This window comes from Schistocerca nitens, chromosome 9 (assembly GCF_023898315.1).
Source record: "Schistocerca nitens isolate TAMUIC-IGC-003100 chromosome 9, iqSchNite1.1, whole genome shotgun sequence".
Taxonomy (NCBI): domain Eukaryota; kingdom Metazoa; phylum Arthropoda; class Insecta; order Orthoptera; family Acrididae; genus Schistocerca; species Schistocerca nitens.
The window spans coordinates 513,749,063-513,766,890 of record NC_064622.1 but is presented as its reverse complement, the minus strand read 5'-3'; the positions used below and the strand labels follow the sequence as shown (position 1 = coordinate 513,766,890).

General features: G+C 38.9%; 1 protein-coding gene across 4 annotated transcripts in view; it reads right to left on the bottom strand.

The window, feature by feature from the left end:
• LOC126203980 (uncharacterized) overlaps positions 1 to 17,828 on the bottom strand; it is a 93,788-nt gene that overhangs the window by 22,936 nt on the left and 53,024 nt on the right. For all 4 annotated transcript variants that reach the window (XM_049938401.1, XM_049938402.1, XM_049938400.1 and 1 more), the window contains exon 3: positions 3,926 to 4,082. In XM_049938401.1, coding sequence (XP_049794358.1) covers positions 3,926 to 4,082 — 157 coding nt within the window. The remainder of the gene's footprint in view (positions 1 to 3,925; positions 4,083 to 17,828) is intronic.

Below are 17,828 nucleotides of genomic sequence, written 5' to 3'. Positions count from 1 at the left end.
CAAAGAGGAGAAGTAAGGAAACCCCATGGTGGAACAACATATGTAAAGAGGCAGTACTTCGAAAGAACAAAGCCTTCAGAGAATGGTTCCAGACCGGAACAGAGGAAGCTAGGGTAAAATATAAGGAAAGCAAGAAAGCGGCACAGACCATAGTAAGGGCAGAGAAGAAGAAGTGGATGGAAAAATGGACAAGAATGTTAGAAGAGGACAGTGAAGGGAACAAAAAAGTACTTTACACCATGGTAAGAAATAAGAGGAACGACAGAAGCGAGAGCCTGAGGATCATGGATAATAATGGAAGAGTTGTGGAGGAAATGCATGACCTCAAAAAGATTTGGAAGGAGTACTTTGAAGATCTGTTGAATGCCGCCAAGCGGGTAACTAACAGCGATGGAGAGCCTAAGGCAGCAGACGATTATAATAGTGGGGAAATTGAGGATCTAACTTGGAATGAAGTGGAAGAAGCCATAAAGAGGATGAAAGGGGGCAAGGCACCAGGTTGGGACAAAGTAACAGTGGATATGATACGAGCAGCAGGAGTAGTAGGAACCCAGTGGCTATACAGAGTGCTGAGGGTGGTGTGGAAGGAGAACAGAATTCCTGAGGATTGGAAGAAAGGAATTATAGTCCCGATCTTCAAGAAAGGGGATAAAAGGAGATGCGAGAACTACAGAGGAATCACCCTGCTATGCCACTGTGGAAAAATAGGCAAGAGGAGCAGTATGGTTTCAGACCGGGAAGATCAACAACGGACCTCATATTTGCGGTAAGGCAACTGCAGGAAAGGCACTATGAGTACGGGAAGGACTTAATCATGGCCTTTTTAGATATTGAGAAGGCGTATGACAGTATCTGTAGGGACAAGCTCTGGGATGTGCTGAACGCAAAAGGGATAGATGAAGAGATAACACGAAAAGTCAGAAAAATGTATGAGGGAAGTGAGAGTTGTGTGAAAGTGGGGAGGGAAAGTACTGCATGGTTCAAGCTGGAAAATGGGCTGCGACAGGGAAGTGCACTTTCGCCTTTATTGTTTATTATTGTTATGGATGAAATCCTACAGCAAGTATCAGATGCAATTGGAGATCATAAAATGAAAGCAGTGCTTTTTGCCGATGACCTGATGTTATGGGGAAATTGCGAGAAGGAGGTGCAAGAGCAGTTAGATGTATGGGAGGCAACGGCAGCACAATATGGAATGCATTTCTCTGCAAAGAAAAGTGAAATAATTGTCACAACAAGGAAGAAGAATAGGCCAAATGTGGATATAACTTGTGGAGGGGAAAAACTACAAGTGGTAGAGAACTTCAAGTACCTGGGAAGCATGATTGAAAGTAAGGGGGGAAACGCAATGGAAATAAATGAAAGGTGCAGAAAAGCAGGGCAGTTCTACAAATGCATTAGGGGGCTTATTTGGAGCAAGGAGGTGCCACAGAAATCCAAGGGAATTATATACCGAACCTACTTTGTCCCCATATTGGCATACGGAAGTGAGACATGGGTAATGCACAAAAGCGACAAAAGTAGAATACAGGCTAGTGAAATGAAGTTCCAGAGGAGCAGGTTGAGTGTAACAAGACGAGACAGATTGCGAAATGTGTATGTGAGGGAAAGACTAAAGGAGGAACCAGTACAGGACAGGATAGAAAAATCAAGACTGCAGTGGTATGGACACATGAAGAGAATGGATGAGGGAAGAATTCCAAAGAGGATGTTTGATCTGCAACTGGAGGGGAAGAGGCCCAGAGGAAGACCAAGAGATAGATGGGTGAAGGGAGTGAAGGAATGTGTGACGAGAAGAGGAGAGAACTGGACGAAGGTGGAAGAGGGGGAATGGTGGAAAGACAGAACACGATGGAGAGGCTTGTGTTCCCGACAGACCCAGTCAGTGGCTGGAAACTGTCCAAGATGATGATGATGATGATGATGATGATGATGATAAGAATGTTCACCAGTAACAAACAATCCTATTCCAGGCAAATACTGGGTGGTCCCCACCGAAAGACCACAGCCAACACTTTTGGATTTCCTTATTCATTACTGAGACAGTTTAACTGAAGAATTTTCATTCTGTATTACCATTATTATTTTACATTGTTAGTTTCAGCCTGGAGTTTCATTTATGTCCTGATAACAGTCCCACAAGTAACTCACTGGTGGTGTTTGACCTGGTTAATGAGATCACAGCTGGAAATCTGTTTTTCTTTAATACTTATTTTGGAAACTGCCATTCCCATAGACTATCACATCATGTAATCTATTATTAACTTTGGGACCGATATTGTGAGTAACCAGCAGCAGATGAATGTTCCCAAAATTGGATGAAAAAGAAACTCCACAACTGGCCTCACTTCAACTTATGTTTAAGTATTGTTGTTCTGACTACAATTGTGAACACACATACTAATAAACACAAAAAAATTAGCCTCTGGCTGCAAGGCTGGTTACCAATTTATTTATTGCATTATTTATTTCGGGACTACCAGCCCGTGCATCTGACGTGGGAGCTCTTGTCGTGGAATAAAGAAATTGAAAACCGTACTGCGGTATATTGATAATTTTTACTTATGGACCGTCTGACAGCAACTGAATAAAACACACACACACACACACACACACACACACACACACACACAAATAAAAAAAAGAATTATATAACACCAAAATACAGACACACACACACACACACACACACACACACACACAGCACAAAAAATATATATCACACCAAAACACACACACACACATACACAAATGCATACACGAACAGACCACAGATACTTCAATAGTTACACTCATAAGTTTGGCAATAATTTTCGATCTTTGGCAAAAACATTAGACAGGTGGCAACAGAAACCAAAACATTGCATTAAAACAAGCGTTCAGTGCATAGTGCTGTGGAATGTGGAAAAACCGCAAATTGGCGTTCATAAGAAGAAGAACAACACCAAAACTGCAACAGGAGTGTAATATATAAGAAACTGTCCACGCAACCTGTAAGTACAGTTCAAAACATTACTACTTAATAGGAAATACCAACCACCAGAACTGTTTATAACCTATAGGCACAGTGACAAAAATGTAAATAAAATAGCTAACATATGTACATATTCCAGGCCACTGATGATGCCTTGCAGGAAATAAAGGCGAAACGTGTATGGCACTAAAATTGTGTTTTATTCAGTTGCTGTCAGACAGTCCATAAGTAAAAATTATCAATATACCGTAATATTACACGCAACTGAGGAAGACAGGACTACAAAAGTTGAAAATTGAAAGCCGGCCGAAGTGGCCGTGCGGTTAAAGGCGCTGCAGTCTGGAACCGCAAGACCGCTACGGTCGCAGGTTCGAATCCTGCCTCGGGCATGGATGTTTGTGATGTCCTTAGGTTAGTTAGGTTTAACTAGTTCTAAGTTCTAGGGGACTTATGACCACAGCAGTTGAGTCCCATAGTGCTCAGAGCCATTTGAAAATTGAAAACCGTACTTTCAGCCAGATGCTAATTTATTTATAATTTCAAAAACCAAAATGGTGTTGGTTTAAGTCACTGCACATTAACCAACCCATATCCAAACTTAAGGACTCACAGTCTTCACATGTGGAATTGTGACTTCTTAAAAGCAGGCTGCAGTCTAAAACAGCAGCCCTGAAAATGCTGGCCCAATGAAAATCGTTAAAACTATGCACTACTGCACTTAAAGCTGTAGTAAAATCACTGTTTGTGAGTTTCACGATGTGACAGCCATGTGGAATGATCTGTGAACATCAGTGCAATCAGGTTGCATGTGCTATAGCTACATAAAAATGCTCTTGTTAATGGAAATCAGAGACACAAACTTCACTCCCAGACAGCACAGAGATACACACATAAACAGACAAACCAAGTCACATACTGTTCACAGACTGTACACAACTAAAAACTCCTTACCTTTGAGACCATTCTCCTCAAGGAGTGATAGCAACTTCTGTGCTCGCGCTTTGTTACTACGGCAATCCTTCCACAGATCTGAATAGTTGTGAACACGAATACCAGCTATCTTCAGGTATTTCTTAAGAGATATAATTCGTTTGTCCTCATCTGGTAGCTGTCACAATTCAATTAATAAAGAACACACATGAAAATAATGAAAAAATATAGACAGAAAAATGCATCTATAATTAAATTATAAGTAGTGGACAAACAAATATTGCATAATTGAAATTGAAACACCATTATTTTGAATGAAATTTTATGCATATGTTCTTCAGAGAATAAAATTACACAGTCCATGCCCAAGTCGATAAAAATTCATCTTTTAAGACACTTTTAATGGAAGGCTACAAAATACTGTTTGAGATCTATGGCAGCTTCGGTCAAATTTGAGACAGCTTAGAACTGAAACTGTCTTGATGCTTCACAAAGGGAAAATAACCAACTGCAACAATTTTTTAACCTTATTGTTACAGCAACTGTTTTTGGAAAAACAAATTAGTATGAATAGCCTTTTGTAGTTTAGTGGAGAAGTTACTGCTATGAATGATAATTAACTGCATAAGTTATTTGTGAGTATTTTATAACTTATTATGATAGAAACATACTGTCAATTCTTTTAATCAAATCCGAGTGTTGTTTGATTTCATTAGGAAGAGGCAATTTTTTGCACTAGAAAAGATTTGTTTATTTTGGAGAATCTCTGGATGAGGTTAAAAATGAGCTTAAAAATACTACTGTTCAATTTTCACATACTATCATGTTAACAAATGGATTTTGTATTAGAAATGTAAAAATATTTGTATAGTAGTTTTATGTTAACCTGAGTACGAAATACAGATTTTACAAAAGTTTTATTGGTTTTACACAGTCCACTTAGAGCATTTCCATTCTGGTTAATTACACTGCCTTCAAAAAAGCTAAAATCTGGCTTTCTCAACATCAGAAAGCATTTATTCCTCCTTGCCAAACATTGTTGATATAATGACTTACTGTTTAAGATCCCCCCCTCCCCCTGCATTCGAGGAAACTCACACTTTTTGTATCAGTTTTTTACTTCAACTCACTCAATGGGCCATCATTGTCAACACAGCACTGGCATTGCAAATAATTATAATTTTGCTGTATCGATGTATCTGGCTTAACCTCTTCCCCCTCCCAAAATGTTCCTTTCAGTTTTCTTGTTTTTCTGTTTTGTCATTTACTGTAAAGTTATTCAGTTCTTGTCTAATAATTTCATCAGGAATCCTGCCCAATTTTGTGCGACCTTCAACTGCTAGTAAACATTTTATTTCGGGTGTCTGAGCACGGCTAGAATCTCTCCTCTTCATAATACTAGGTTTCACTGTCATGCAGCAGAACAGGCCCAACCATCATCTTATGGAATTTCTTTTTTCTCTCTTTATGTACTTTTTAATGTTCTGCTTACTGTCCTTTTTTTTTACAATTGCTAAAAAAGGTTTGACGGCATACGTAATTGTCCAAAAACCCAACTATGGAAAGTCTTAAGTAAGGGGAATTGCCTGGATCCATCTGTCCAACCAAATAAACTGGAATGGACATCCTTGTGCTACAACACCTTGAAGACATCTAGTAAACAAACACTTTTTTCTTGGTTATAATTTAAAAAATGGAAAGCTGGGTACTACTCACCTACTGAGTGTACAAATGATCTTCAGATACTAGACACATCCACATACAATTGCATCTAGATGCATTCTGGCTAATGTGCACTGCATATTAACTGTTGGTTGTAGTCACCAACAATTAAAATACAGTGGACGTTATTTAGTTTGTGCCTGGAAATAAATATACGTGAATCCATCTAGTACTTGAAGAAATACGTCTGCTCAATTGTTTAGCCAATTATTTCCACACTAAATTTTCACTGTATAATAATTTCTTGTTTATGATTTAAAAAAAAAAAGCAGCAAATTACAAAATTACAGCACGTAAAAATAACAAAACTCTGTCATATGTTAAATATAAAAATACTTCACAAATGTTGACAGTGGCATGTTCAACATAATTTTTGAAACTTTATACAGTCTTCAAAACAGATAAAATCTTTTCTGGTACATAAAAAGGAAAACAAAGAAACTAAATATTTATTACATCAAAGTATGCACAAATCTGACAAAATTTTTGGATCACAAATTTACATGTTCATTACTTCTAGAATGCTAATGCTCACAAATAACTGTAACAGATTGCAGAACTGAAAACTAGTTATTTATCTACAGAACTACCAAAGTGTATTCATTATACTTTGCTCAAAAATTACTGCAGTCGCAATATGGTTCAAAAAATGTCATGATTGATTTTTCTGCAAATTTTGACCTAATGTAGCACGAAAACTGTCAATGACTCTGTCTTGAAATTTTAACACTGTGTGCCAATGTCTCAGAAGTCAAAAAACATTTTTCAGCCTGTTCGTCTTCTTGCACACTTAATCACAAAACACAGATTTTAGATGCAGAACTATTACTTGGAAACTTCCTTCCTGTCACATGCCCAATATCACACTCCAACAACAAAACAACTGAACTCTAGATCTCTTACTCTGAGAATTTCAAAATATAATTCGTTTTGGAAAAAAATAAAAAACCACACACACACACACACACATTCACTCAAAGAATAATTGTTTACAGAACTATAGGTTATGAACATAAATATATACATTATCCCCACATCAGTTTGCAAGACAATTACTTGAACTTTTTGGGGAATTTCACAACTCGACCAAATCTGATAACTTTCTTTTATGAAGCTGTTGATGTGTGAGTAACTCATTCACTGGCTAAGTGCTCTGTGTGTTATCCTGTAGACCACAGGTGTTTGAGTTCACAAGGATGTAGACAGGTCTCAATCTGTTAAGTGAAATGCTTGTTGCCACATCCTAAATTTTTAGAGTGAAATATTTTTTTTCCTCCAAGACTTCATAGGGCCCTTCACAGGGAAGCATTAGTTTGGTTTTCACTTTGACATTCCTCACAAATATATAAGTTGCATTATGCAGATCTCTGCTAGCAATCGGCACTTCCTTTACCTTATGGGAACATTATGGAGGGCGTAATTTATCCATATGCTGGTGTAACTGAGAAGTGAATGCTGGTAGATCTATTTGTAGTTTATTTTCCAACCTTACATTGAAATCACCAGACAGTGTTAGAGTTATGCCATACAGCAGCTCCACAGTTGTTGAGCTATTTTCTTCTCTTACACAGCAACATAGTCCTCAGAGAACTGTCGGAATTATGTCACTCCATTTAGTTGTACAATGCGCTCTTATGACTGGCTTCAATGTTCGTCGGAATCTCTCTATTTTTCCATTTAATTATGGATGGTATGCTCTAGTTTGAGTTAATTTAGAACTACAAATCTTAGCTAACGCATGGAACAGTTCTAATTGGAAGTGTGCTCCTTGGTCAGTCACTATTTGGTTAGGTGCTCCAAATCTAGCGAACCAGGAGTTATTAAATGCTCAATGCCATGATTTCTACTTGAATACCATGAATTGGAATGTCTTCTGTCCAGTTACTGAACCATTCAATGCATGCTAAACAGTATATGAATGATATGAGAAAAGTACCAACACAACTGTATCTTGAGAATGTCTTTATCCTATCACACGACTAGTTTCGGTGGCACATTACCACCGTCCTCAGCCTGCTGTCAAAAGAGTATTTGATTTCCTTGACACATATATTGTGGGATCCTTGTTACTAACACACGTGGACTAGCTTTCATCAGGAGTCTATACTTGACACCTTGTTGTCTCCAGTGTAATGGATCACAGTAAATGTACCAAATAAATCAAATCCTCTTTTGACAGTGGGCATGAGAATGGCAGTAATGTGCCACTGAAACTAGTCATGTGATAGGATAAAGATATTCTAAAGATACAGCTGTGGTGGTACTTTTTCCCACATATATCATCCATTCAATAAGATGGACATCCATAAATTTATTATGAAAAGAAAAGTTGCTACTCACCGTATAGCAGAGATGCTGAGTCGCGGATAGGCACAACAAAAAACAGTCTGTCAACAATAGAAAACACACACACACACACACACACACACACACACAATGCAGTGTGGTTTCAGTTGCCTGAGACAGCAGTCGTGTGTGTGAGTTGGGTTTGCGTGTGTGCCTGTCATCTATTGTTGACAAAGGCCTTAATGACCGAAAGCTTTATTTGTGACAGTCTTTTTGTTGTGCCTATCTGCGACTCAGCACCTCCGCTATATGGTGCATAACAACTTTGCTTTTCATAATATTGTTACATTCCAGCCTGGATTTTCCACTGTTTGACATCCATAAATTTAGTGTATGAACTCATCTGAGGGAGGCAGGGAGCCAATTAGATCAATGTGTATCACCTTAAATCGTCCATCTGTGCTTGGAAACTGGCCAACAGCAGATTTAGCATGTCTAGTAACTTTCTTATTTGGCATGCTATGCACGATTTTGCCAAGTTTTGGATATCTCATTTTATGTTTGACCAAATACATCTGTATGTGAGTGATTCCACAGAAGATCTAAACTGATGCAGAATATAAGGACGAATGTTACTTGTTGTTACATCACACCATAATAATCTTCCACCAGGATTTTCATGCTGTTTAAAGTTCAATGATGATGAGAACTAGAGCAAAGTTTCTCAAGTTCTCCATCACTCACTTGTGCACCTGCTATCTTTTCGTAATCATCTGGTACTACTACTTCCAGTCTGGATATGTTGTCAGCCACACTGTTTTCTTTTCCAGAAATGTGTCTGATATCTGTCATAAATTGTGATATGAATTGTAGGTGGACACAACTGCGTAGGGGTTACTTTATCATTTCGTTGTTCAAAAGCATGTGTCAAAGGAGCACGGTCAGTGTACACTGCAAATGAATGTATTTCAAGGCAGCACTTACGAGGGCAGTTCAATAAGTAATGCAACACTTTTTTTTCTCGGCCAATTTTGGCTGAAAAAACCGGAAATTTCTTGTGGAATATTTTCAAACATTCCCGCTTCGTCTCGTTTAGTTTCATTGACTTCCGACAGGTGGCAGCCCTGTACGGAGCTGTTAAAATGGCGTCTGTAACGGATGTGCGTTGCAAACAACGGGCAGTGATCGAGTTTCTTTTGGCGGAAAACCAGGGCATCTCAGATATTCATAGGCGCTTGCAGAATGTCTACGGTGATCTGGCAGTGGACAAAAGCATGGTGAGTCGTTGGGCAAAGCGTGTGTCATCATCGCCGCAAGGTCAAGCAAGACTGCCTGATCTCCCACGTGCGGGCCGGCCGTGCACAGCTGTGACTCCTGCAATGGCGGAGCGTGTGAACACACTCGTTCGAGATGATCGACGGATCACCATCAAACAACTCAGTGCTCAACTTGACATCTCTGTTGGTAGTGCTGTCACAATTGTTCACCAGTTGGGACATTCAAAGGTTTGTTCCCGCTGGGTCCCTCGTTGTCTAACCGAACGCCATAAAGAGCAAAGGAGAACCATCTGTGCGGAATTGCTTGCTCGTCATGTGGCTGAGGGTGACAATTTCTTGTCAAAGATTGCTACAGGCGATGAAACATGGGTTCATCACTTCGAACCTGAAACAAAACGGCAATCAATGGAGTGGCGCCACACCCACTCCCCTACCAAGAAAAAGTTTAAAGCCATACCCTCAGCCGGTAAAGTCATGGTTACAGTCTTCTGGGACGCTGAAGGGGTTATTCTGTTCGATGTCCTTCCCCATGGTCAAACGATCAACTCTGAAGTGTATTGTGCTACTCTTCAGAAATTGAAGAAACGACTTCAGCGTGTTCGTAGGCACAAAAATCAGAACGAACTTCTCCTTCTTCATGACAACGCAAGACCTCACACAAGTCTTCGCACCCGAGAGGAGCTCACAAAACTTCAGTGGACTGTTCTTCCTCATGCACCCTACAGCCCCGATCTCGCACCGTCGGATTTCCATATGTTTGGCCCAATGAAGGACGCAATCCGTGGGATGCACTACGCGGATGATGAAGAAGTTATTGATGCAGTACGACGTTGGCTCCGACATCGACCAGTGGAATGGTACCGTGCAGGCATACAGGCCCTCATTTCAAGGTGGCGTAAGGCCGTAGCATTAAATGGAGATTACGTTGAAAAATAGTGTTTTGTAGCTAAAAGATTGGGGAATAACCTGGTGTATTTCAATACTGAATAAAACAACCCCTGTTTCAGAAAAAAAATGTGTTGCATTACTTATTGAACTGCCCTCGTAAAATACCTAAACGCTGAGAAGTTCCCTATCGTATGTTGAATATTTCTTCTGTGATGGTGAGAACGTTTTGGAGTAAACACCAACTAGTTTCCATATTCATTCTTCTTTCAGTTGCAGCACTGCACCAGATGCAAAATCTCAAGAATCTACAAATAATGCAAGATCATTGTTTACATTTGGTAATGTTAAAAGGACTGCATTTGCAAGGTCCATTTTGCACTTCTCAAACTGTTTTATTGCGTTTTCTGTCCACTGTGTGCTTGTTTTGTCATTTTTCTTGGTGTTCTTCAAGTAATCACTTAGAATAGCTTGATGTTCTGCAGCACATTCCAAATGCATTCAGTAAAAATTCAGTATGCCACAGTTTCCAGAAGTTGGAAATTAGTTATCACTTGTACTCGTTTTGGGTCTGGTTTCATACGTTTCGGAGTAAGCACATGACCTAAAACATTAATTTCTTAAACTCCAACATTAATCCTCAAACCAAATTTGTTCAACTGTTCAAACAGGATAATTAAATTAAATTAGATTAGATTACATTCACTTTTAGTTCCAAAGACTCAAAAAATGAATTGGTTCACAAGGGTGTGGAATATGTCAGAAAGTATAACATAAAACATTTGAATACAATACTTATTACCCGGACCATTTGTCAGGAGATTGTCAAAATAGGTGAATAAAATGTGGAAATTTGCTGATATTTACAGAATTAATATGCTGCCAGAATGAAACATTGTTATGCACTAATAATAAATTTATCATACACAAAATACTTAATCTAGACTGTCGTGACTAAGTGCTGTCAAAACTGAAACTTAACAGATATTTTTACTTAAGCTGGCTAAACAGTCTTTGTTAAGATATTCATCTATAGAGTGGAAGGAGTTGCCTATCAAAAAAATCTTTCAACCTCTGTTTAAGCTATGCTTTATCTGAAACCAAGTTTCTAACGGTTAATGGCAATTTATTGAAAATGTGTGTTTCTGAATATTTGATTGCCTTTTGGACCAGGGTAAGTGATTTTAGAGCTTTATATAGATTATTCTTATTCCTGGTACTGAGTCTATGTATTGAGCTATTGGAAATAGAGATACATTACTTGCAACAAATTTCATTAAGGAATAAATACACTGAGAAGCACTGGTTAAAATACAAAGTACCTTGAACAGGTTTCTACATGATGTTCTTGAATTTACACCACAAATATGATTCTTATCATTCACTTTTGCATGCTAAAAACATTTGCTTGGTTTGATGAGTTACCCAAGAATATGATCCCGTATGACATAATAAAATGAATGCAAGCAAAGTATGCAAACTTTTTATATTTATATCTCCTGTATCAGATATCATTCTCATTGCAAATACAGACTTGTTTATGCACTTCAGCAGTTCTGTCGTATGCCCTTCCCAACTGAATTTATTATCGAGTTGTAATTTCAGAAATTTAATACTGTCAACCTCTTCAATATGTGTCTTCATATGTTATACACACTTTGGAAGGAAATCTCTTACAGGTTCTGTACTGCATATAGTGGGTCTTTTCAAAGCTTAATGGCAGTGAATTGGCTTTAAAATATTTATTAATGTCAACAAAAATTTGATGAGCAGCTATTCCTAAATCTGTACTTGACTTGTTACTTATTGCATTGTTTGTATCATCTGCAAACAAGAGAAACTTAGCATCTGGCAATGTAACAAACGAGAGGTCATTAATGTACACAAGAACAGGCAATGGATCAAGATGGAACCTTGAGGAACACCACATGTAGATAATTCCTAATCAAATGAAGACTGACTGCTCATTGCACAAGTATTTTGCAATGACACCCTTTGTTTCCAGTTAGTTAGATAAGACTCAAACCACTTTGCAGCACTGCCAGTGACATCATAATATTCTAATTTACTTAAGAGCTTGCTGTGGTTCACACAGTCAAAGGCTTTTGACAGGTCACAGAAAACGACAGTAGCTTCTAATTTATTATGTAATGAATTAAGTACATTCTCACTGTAAGTGTAAGTAGCTTTCACTATATCAGAACTCTTACGAAATCTAAACTGTGACTTGGACAATATATTATTTGCAGTTAGATGCTTAAGGAGCTGCTTGATCGCAACCTTTTCAAATATTTTTGAGAAAGCCAGCAAAAGTGAAATTATTCAATAGTTTGATGGTATCTCTTTATCCCCCTTCTTGTAAAGATGCCAAACTTCAGTATATTTTAGCCTGACTGGAAATGTCTTGCTGATAAGAGATTGATTACACAAATAACTTATGACAGAACTCAACTCACATGAGCACTCTTTGATTAACTTTGTTGATATGCCATCATACCCACAAGAATACTTAGATTTTAAGGATTTTATGATGGATGCTACTTCTTTGGGAGACGTGTTATTTCCATTTTACTTAAGTTATTTTTAAAGACTGGTCTCAGATACTCCGTTGCACCGTTCGCCGAACCTGATAACCCCAAGCTGTCAGAAACAGAAATAAAGTGCTTGTTTAAGAGGTTTGCAACACTACATGCACTTGTTACCAAAGTCTCATTTATTTTTAGAGCTATCTGTTCCTCTTCCTTTGTGGCCCCACCTGTTTTTGTCTCCACTATATCCCATACAGTTTTCATTTTGTTGCCCGATGTAATCATCTTTTTCTCATAATAAAGCTTCTTCGATTTCTGGATTACTTGCTTCAATATTCTGCAGTATTCTCTGTAATGCATTAAAATGCTAACATCAGAGCTGCTCCTTGATAGTAAATACAGTATCCTTTTTGTCCCACGTTATATTTTTATTCCTTGTGTAATCCATGGTTTATTTTTTGACTTCTGTGTAATTTGAGTTGCCTTTGGGAGAAAACAATTTTCAAAATAATAGAGGTAACTTTATTAATGAAAGCTTTGAGTCAAAGTATTGTAAACATCTATCCAGTTCATGTCTTTGAACCATTTCCTGAATTTCTCAATTTTTGACTTATTTATTATGCTCCTGTACTCGGATTTAATAGATTTTTTATCCTGACAAGTTTCAACTTTTAACACAAGATGCTGGATCTCATGATCGGATGGCCCATTTACTATTGGTTTTGTGCTATGAGTTTTTCCCATCTAGATTTGTCTACAAAAACATTATCAATAGCAGTTTCAGAGCATTTACATATCCTAGTTGCAAAGTTCAAGGAACTAAATTGAATTATAGTGTTACTGACTGCAATAATTGTTCACTGACAGGGCTTTCGAATAAATCCACATTAAAATCACCAGCAACCCTATTTCCTTGTTTTTACCATGGGGTGGGACAACAGAGTTTCCAGATTTTTTTACAAAGAAGTTAAAATTTCCTGGAGTGATCTCTATATACCTACTATTATAAAGGACTTATCAAATACCACTTTTGTTGCACATGCTTCTAAGTGCTGCTCCGAACAAAATTTATTAATATCAATATTCTTGAAATCAAAACAGTTTCAGACAAATGTGGCATCTCCTCCTTTCTTGACATTTTCTCTACAGAAGTAAGAAGTTAGCTTGAATCCTGTAACATTTAACGTTTGTATACCAGTAGTCACATGATGTTCAGAGAGGCACATTATATCAACTGGTTTGCTCAACTCTAATTCTAGAACACAAATAAGCAACTCATTAAGCTTACCCCTTAGTCCTCGGATATTCGGATGCAATAAGGATAACAGATTTTGTGCACTGGCTGAATTACAACTGGATGAACCTAATTTTCCTGTCAATATTTGAGTATCTCTAGTTTCAATCAGAGGCTGTCTGCATGAATTGTGTAAATGAAAATTTGCTTTCTGGCTGCCTGTTTTATCAATATGTGTGTCATTTCTGTCTCTGAACATCTTTTGTTTCTGCCTCCCTACCGTAAAAAAACTGCTGTTCTGTCACTGACAGTGCCCCCCCCCCTCCCCCTAAGTTATTTGCTATTAGCCCTTTCCTGCTGAGGTGAAGGCCATGCCTAGTTTAGTCCCAACTGCTGAGTCAACAGGAACCACACCGATATGAGACCCCATACCAGACCCAAGCAGCCATTCCACCTCCGAATTAACTCTCCTGACAGAACAGTTTAAATGAGACCGGTCATGGTGCCTCAGAACAGACACAAGCCCAACACCATTATGTCTCACTGCTGAAACTATCTTTAGCAGGTCACTCTCAACTGAATAATTAGGATTCCTATCTATGCTGTTGCCCGCCTCATCCACAATTACCAGTGTCTTCCTTTGTAAGTCTTTACAAAGTGAACCTATATCCTCTATCACCTGACCCAGACTTGCACTATGTTTAAAAAAACTTGTGACCTGGTAACCTGATCCTAGTTCATCCTGCAACAGTTGGCCAACATCTCTACCATGTGAACTACTGAACAACAAAACTTTTTTCTACTTCACAACTTTTTCTGACTCCTTACTTTTCTAACACTTTTTTGAAAGTTTGTTGTGTCCTGTCTACTCCTACATCTACTTGCAGCTCATCAGTTTCCAACAATGACAAAAGATCAAACCTGTTTTCCACATTCACAACCACACTGTCTGAGAACATCCTATTCCTATTTCTTCAATAACCTTTTGCCACTTCCCACCTCTTTTTTCCCTCTTCCCCCCTTAACCTGTTAGGATCTTGTTTTGCTTTATCTAGTTCCGCCTGAAGGGCAGAAGTCTTCTCCTCCTGTTCCACTATATTCCTGTCTCTACAGCAAATCCTACACAACCAATGAGCCTTGTTTATTTCCCCAATTCCCAGACCACTACAGTAACCCACATGAAAGAAACTGCGACAACCCTCACACCACACCCCAGAACTAACAATCCTATGGCAAGTCATACACTTCCCACTCATGGCAAACAAATTTTAGCTTTAGGCTAAGTTAAAACAAGAATAACTTCCTAGACTACTTGATTAGTACATTACATTTCTTAGACAGTTTAGGCCTAAGGTTTGGATACTAATTCAAAACTTCCAGAGAAACAAAAATGATTTAACCTGTAATGTTTACACGATGAAACAAAAAGTAAACAAAGAACTGAGCCTACACTATACAATATTTTCATTTATTTCGAAACTTTTCACATTGCTTACTAGAGAATCAAATGGAGAGCATACAAGAAAACACTAATAACACAAACTTTACTTTATTGAAAAAGCACGTAACTTACAGCATATAAAAACGTAAACAAATCTTAGTCCAAAATTCGCACCTACAAAATGTTTTCTTTTTCTGGAAAATACGCAAAAAAATGTGAAACCTTCAATTGATAGCTTACAAGAGGTATTAATTTAGTTTTTTGTGATGTAATATTGCCTCAATTAATTGTTATTACTCAAACATTTATTTTTACAAGAGCTGTGAATGTACAGCACTCATCCACCAAAAAGTTGAGTATGTTTTTTTGGAGAGCTAGAAGCTATCTGAACATCATCTAAATACGCAAATCAGAAATCTAAATCTCTCAAAACATAATTCATAAATCTCTGAAGGGCACTGGGCACATTCCTGAGGTCAATGGCATGAAACTGAATTCATAAAGTCCAAAAGGTGTGCATAGCACTCTCTTTCCTTATCACTTTCAGGTAGTGGGATTTGGTAACATGTTTTGAAGAGATTAGCTTTCAAAAAATTTTCTAGTCCAAAAGGACACAATTTATGTGAGGAACTGGATAGCAGTCCGGAACAGACCTGTCATCGAGACGTCGTTAGTCTTCACAAACATGTCAGTGACCATCTGGCTTTTCTACCATGTGCAGCGGACTAACCCACTGGGATTTAGAAGCACAAATTATATCGTGATTCATTAGGAACTGGAATTATTGTTTAACCAACTTTAGTTTATGTGGCTCTAACCTGCAGGCTTTTGAGTACACTGGTGGGTCACTGCTGGTTGCAATATAATGTTTAACATCATGCTTAATTTCTCTCGGAGTAAGAGTGGATTTTGTCAGGTCATGAAATTTTTTAAGTAGTTCAGAGTAATTACAGTTAGCTTGGAGTGAACTGATGGAATCAGGCAAATCAACTGCACATTGCAGGGCAGCCACATGTAACTGAGTATTGCTGTCAACTAATAATTTTCTTTTCAGTTCTATAAATGAGCTCAACTGATGAAGAAAGTCTGCACCAATTATATTTTTTGTGGTGTTACGCTACAATGAAAGGTCACTCAAAACTATATTTTAAACATAAATTAATATTAATAATTTTGATCCATAAGTTTTAATCTCAGATCCATTTGTAGCATAAAGTTTGTAGCCTACTTCTTTAACCTTATCCTTGGGACACACTGGTCGGTCGGTTGGTTTAAAGGAGGGGGGGGACGATGACCCAATTGTGAGGTCATCGGTCCCTTGTTCCCAGTAAAATAATTACACAAGGGAAAGAAGAAAAAAAAGGAGACATACAGCAAAATAACAGGAGAAGGGAAGAACCGCAAGAATGACAGAAGGATAACCAACACTACTACGGACAAAACCACAGAGAGAAGCAAGAAACAGGAAGAAGGGGTAAAAAAAAAGAGCAGATGACCGTGGCTTGCCGACCACGAGAATAAAAAGGAAAAGCCGGACACTCTGCGACACATTAAAACATCCACCCTAAAAGCATTAGAGTGCAGAACATAAAAGGACAAAGGACATGCGTTAAAACTTACATAGAATGATAATGCCCACCGTCACGTATAAAACGTAAAACTAAATTAGCCAATGAGGCATTGTCAGCTAAAATTAATGGCAACCAGTCCGATAACTGAAGAGTCCGTCGCAGGGCAGCCAAGGAAAGACAGCTCACCAAGATGTGGGCCACTGTCAGCCAGGTGCCGCACCGACACTGAGGTGGGTCATCACGGCGCAGGAGGTAGCCGTGTGTCACCCAAGCATGGCCAATGCAGAGCCGACAGAGAACCACAGAGTCCCTCCGAGAGGCCTGCACGGAGAACTGCCACATATTTGTAGTCTCCTTAATGGCATGCAGTTTGTTGTGCGTGCTAACGTTATGCCATTTCATCTCCCAAAGCTGCAAAACTTTGCGGCGTAGTACTGAATGCAGGTCAGTTGCAGAGAAGCCGATCTCCAGAAGCAGTTTCCGCTTAGCCCGTTTGGCCAGTCTGCCGGCAAGCTCGTCGCCTGGGATTCCGACGTGATGTGACCCGGGTCCAGACAAACACCACTGAAGGACTGGACCGTTCCAGGGCACAGATGGACTGCTGAACGGTCGCTACCGAAGGACGACGAAGGTTGCACTGGTCGATAGCTTGTAGGCTGCTCGAGGAGTCAGTACACAGAAGAAACTACACCCCAGGGCATGAACAGATGAGCTCGAGAGCACGATATATACCCGCCAGTTCTGCAGTGAAAACAATGCAGCCATTGGGCAAGGAATGCTGTTCCATATGTCCTCCATAGACATACGCGAAGCCGATGTGAGCATCAGCCGTTGAGCCGTCGGTGTAAACCACTTTGTGGCCTCGGTACATGTCTAGAATCGAGAGGAAGTGGCAGCGGAGAGCTGCGGGGTTAACCCGAGTCCTTTATGGCCACGTGAAAGGTCCAGGCGAAGCCGCAGCCTAGGTGTAAACCGTAGAG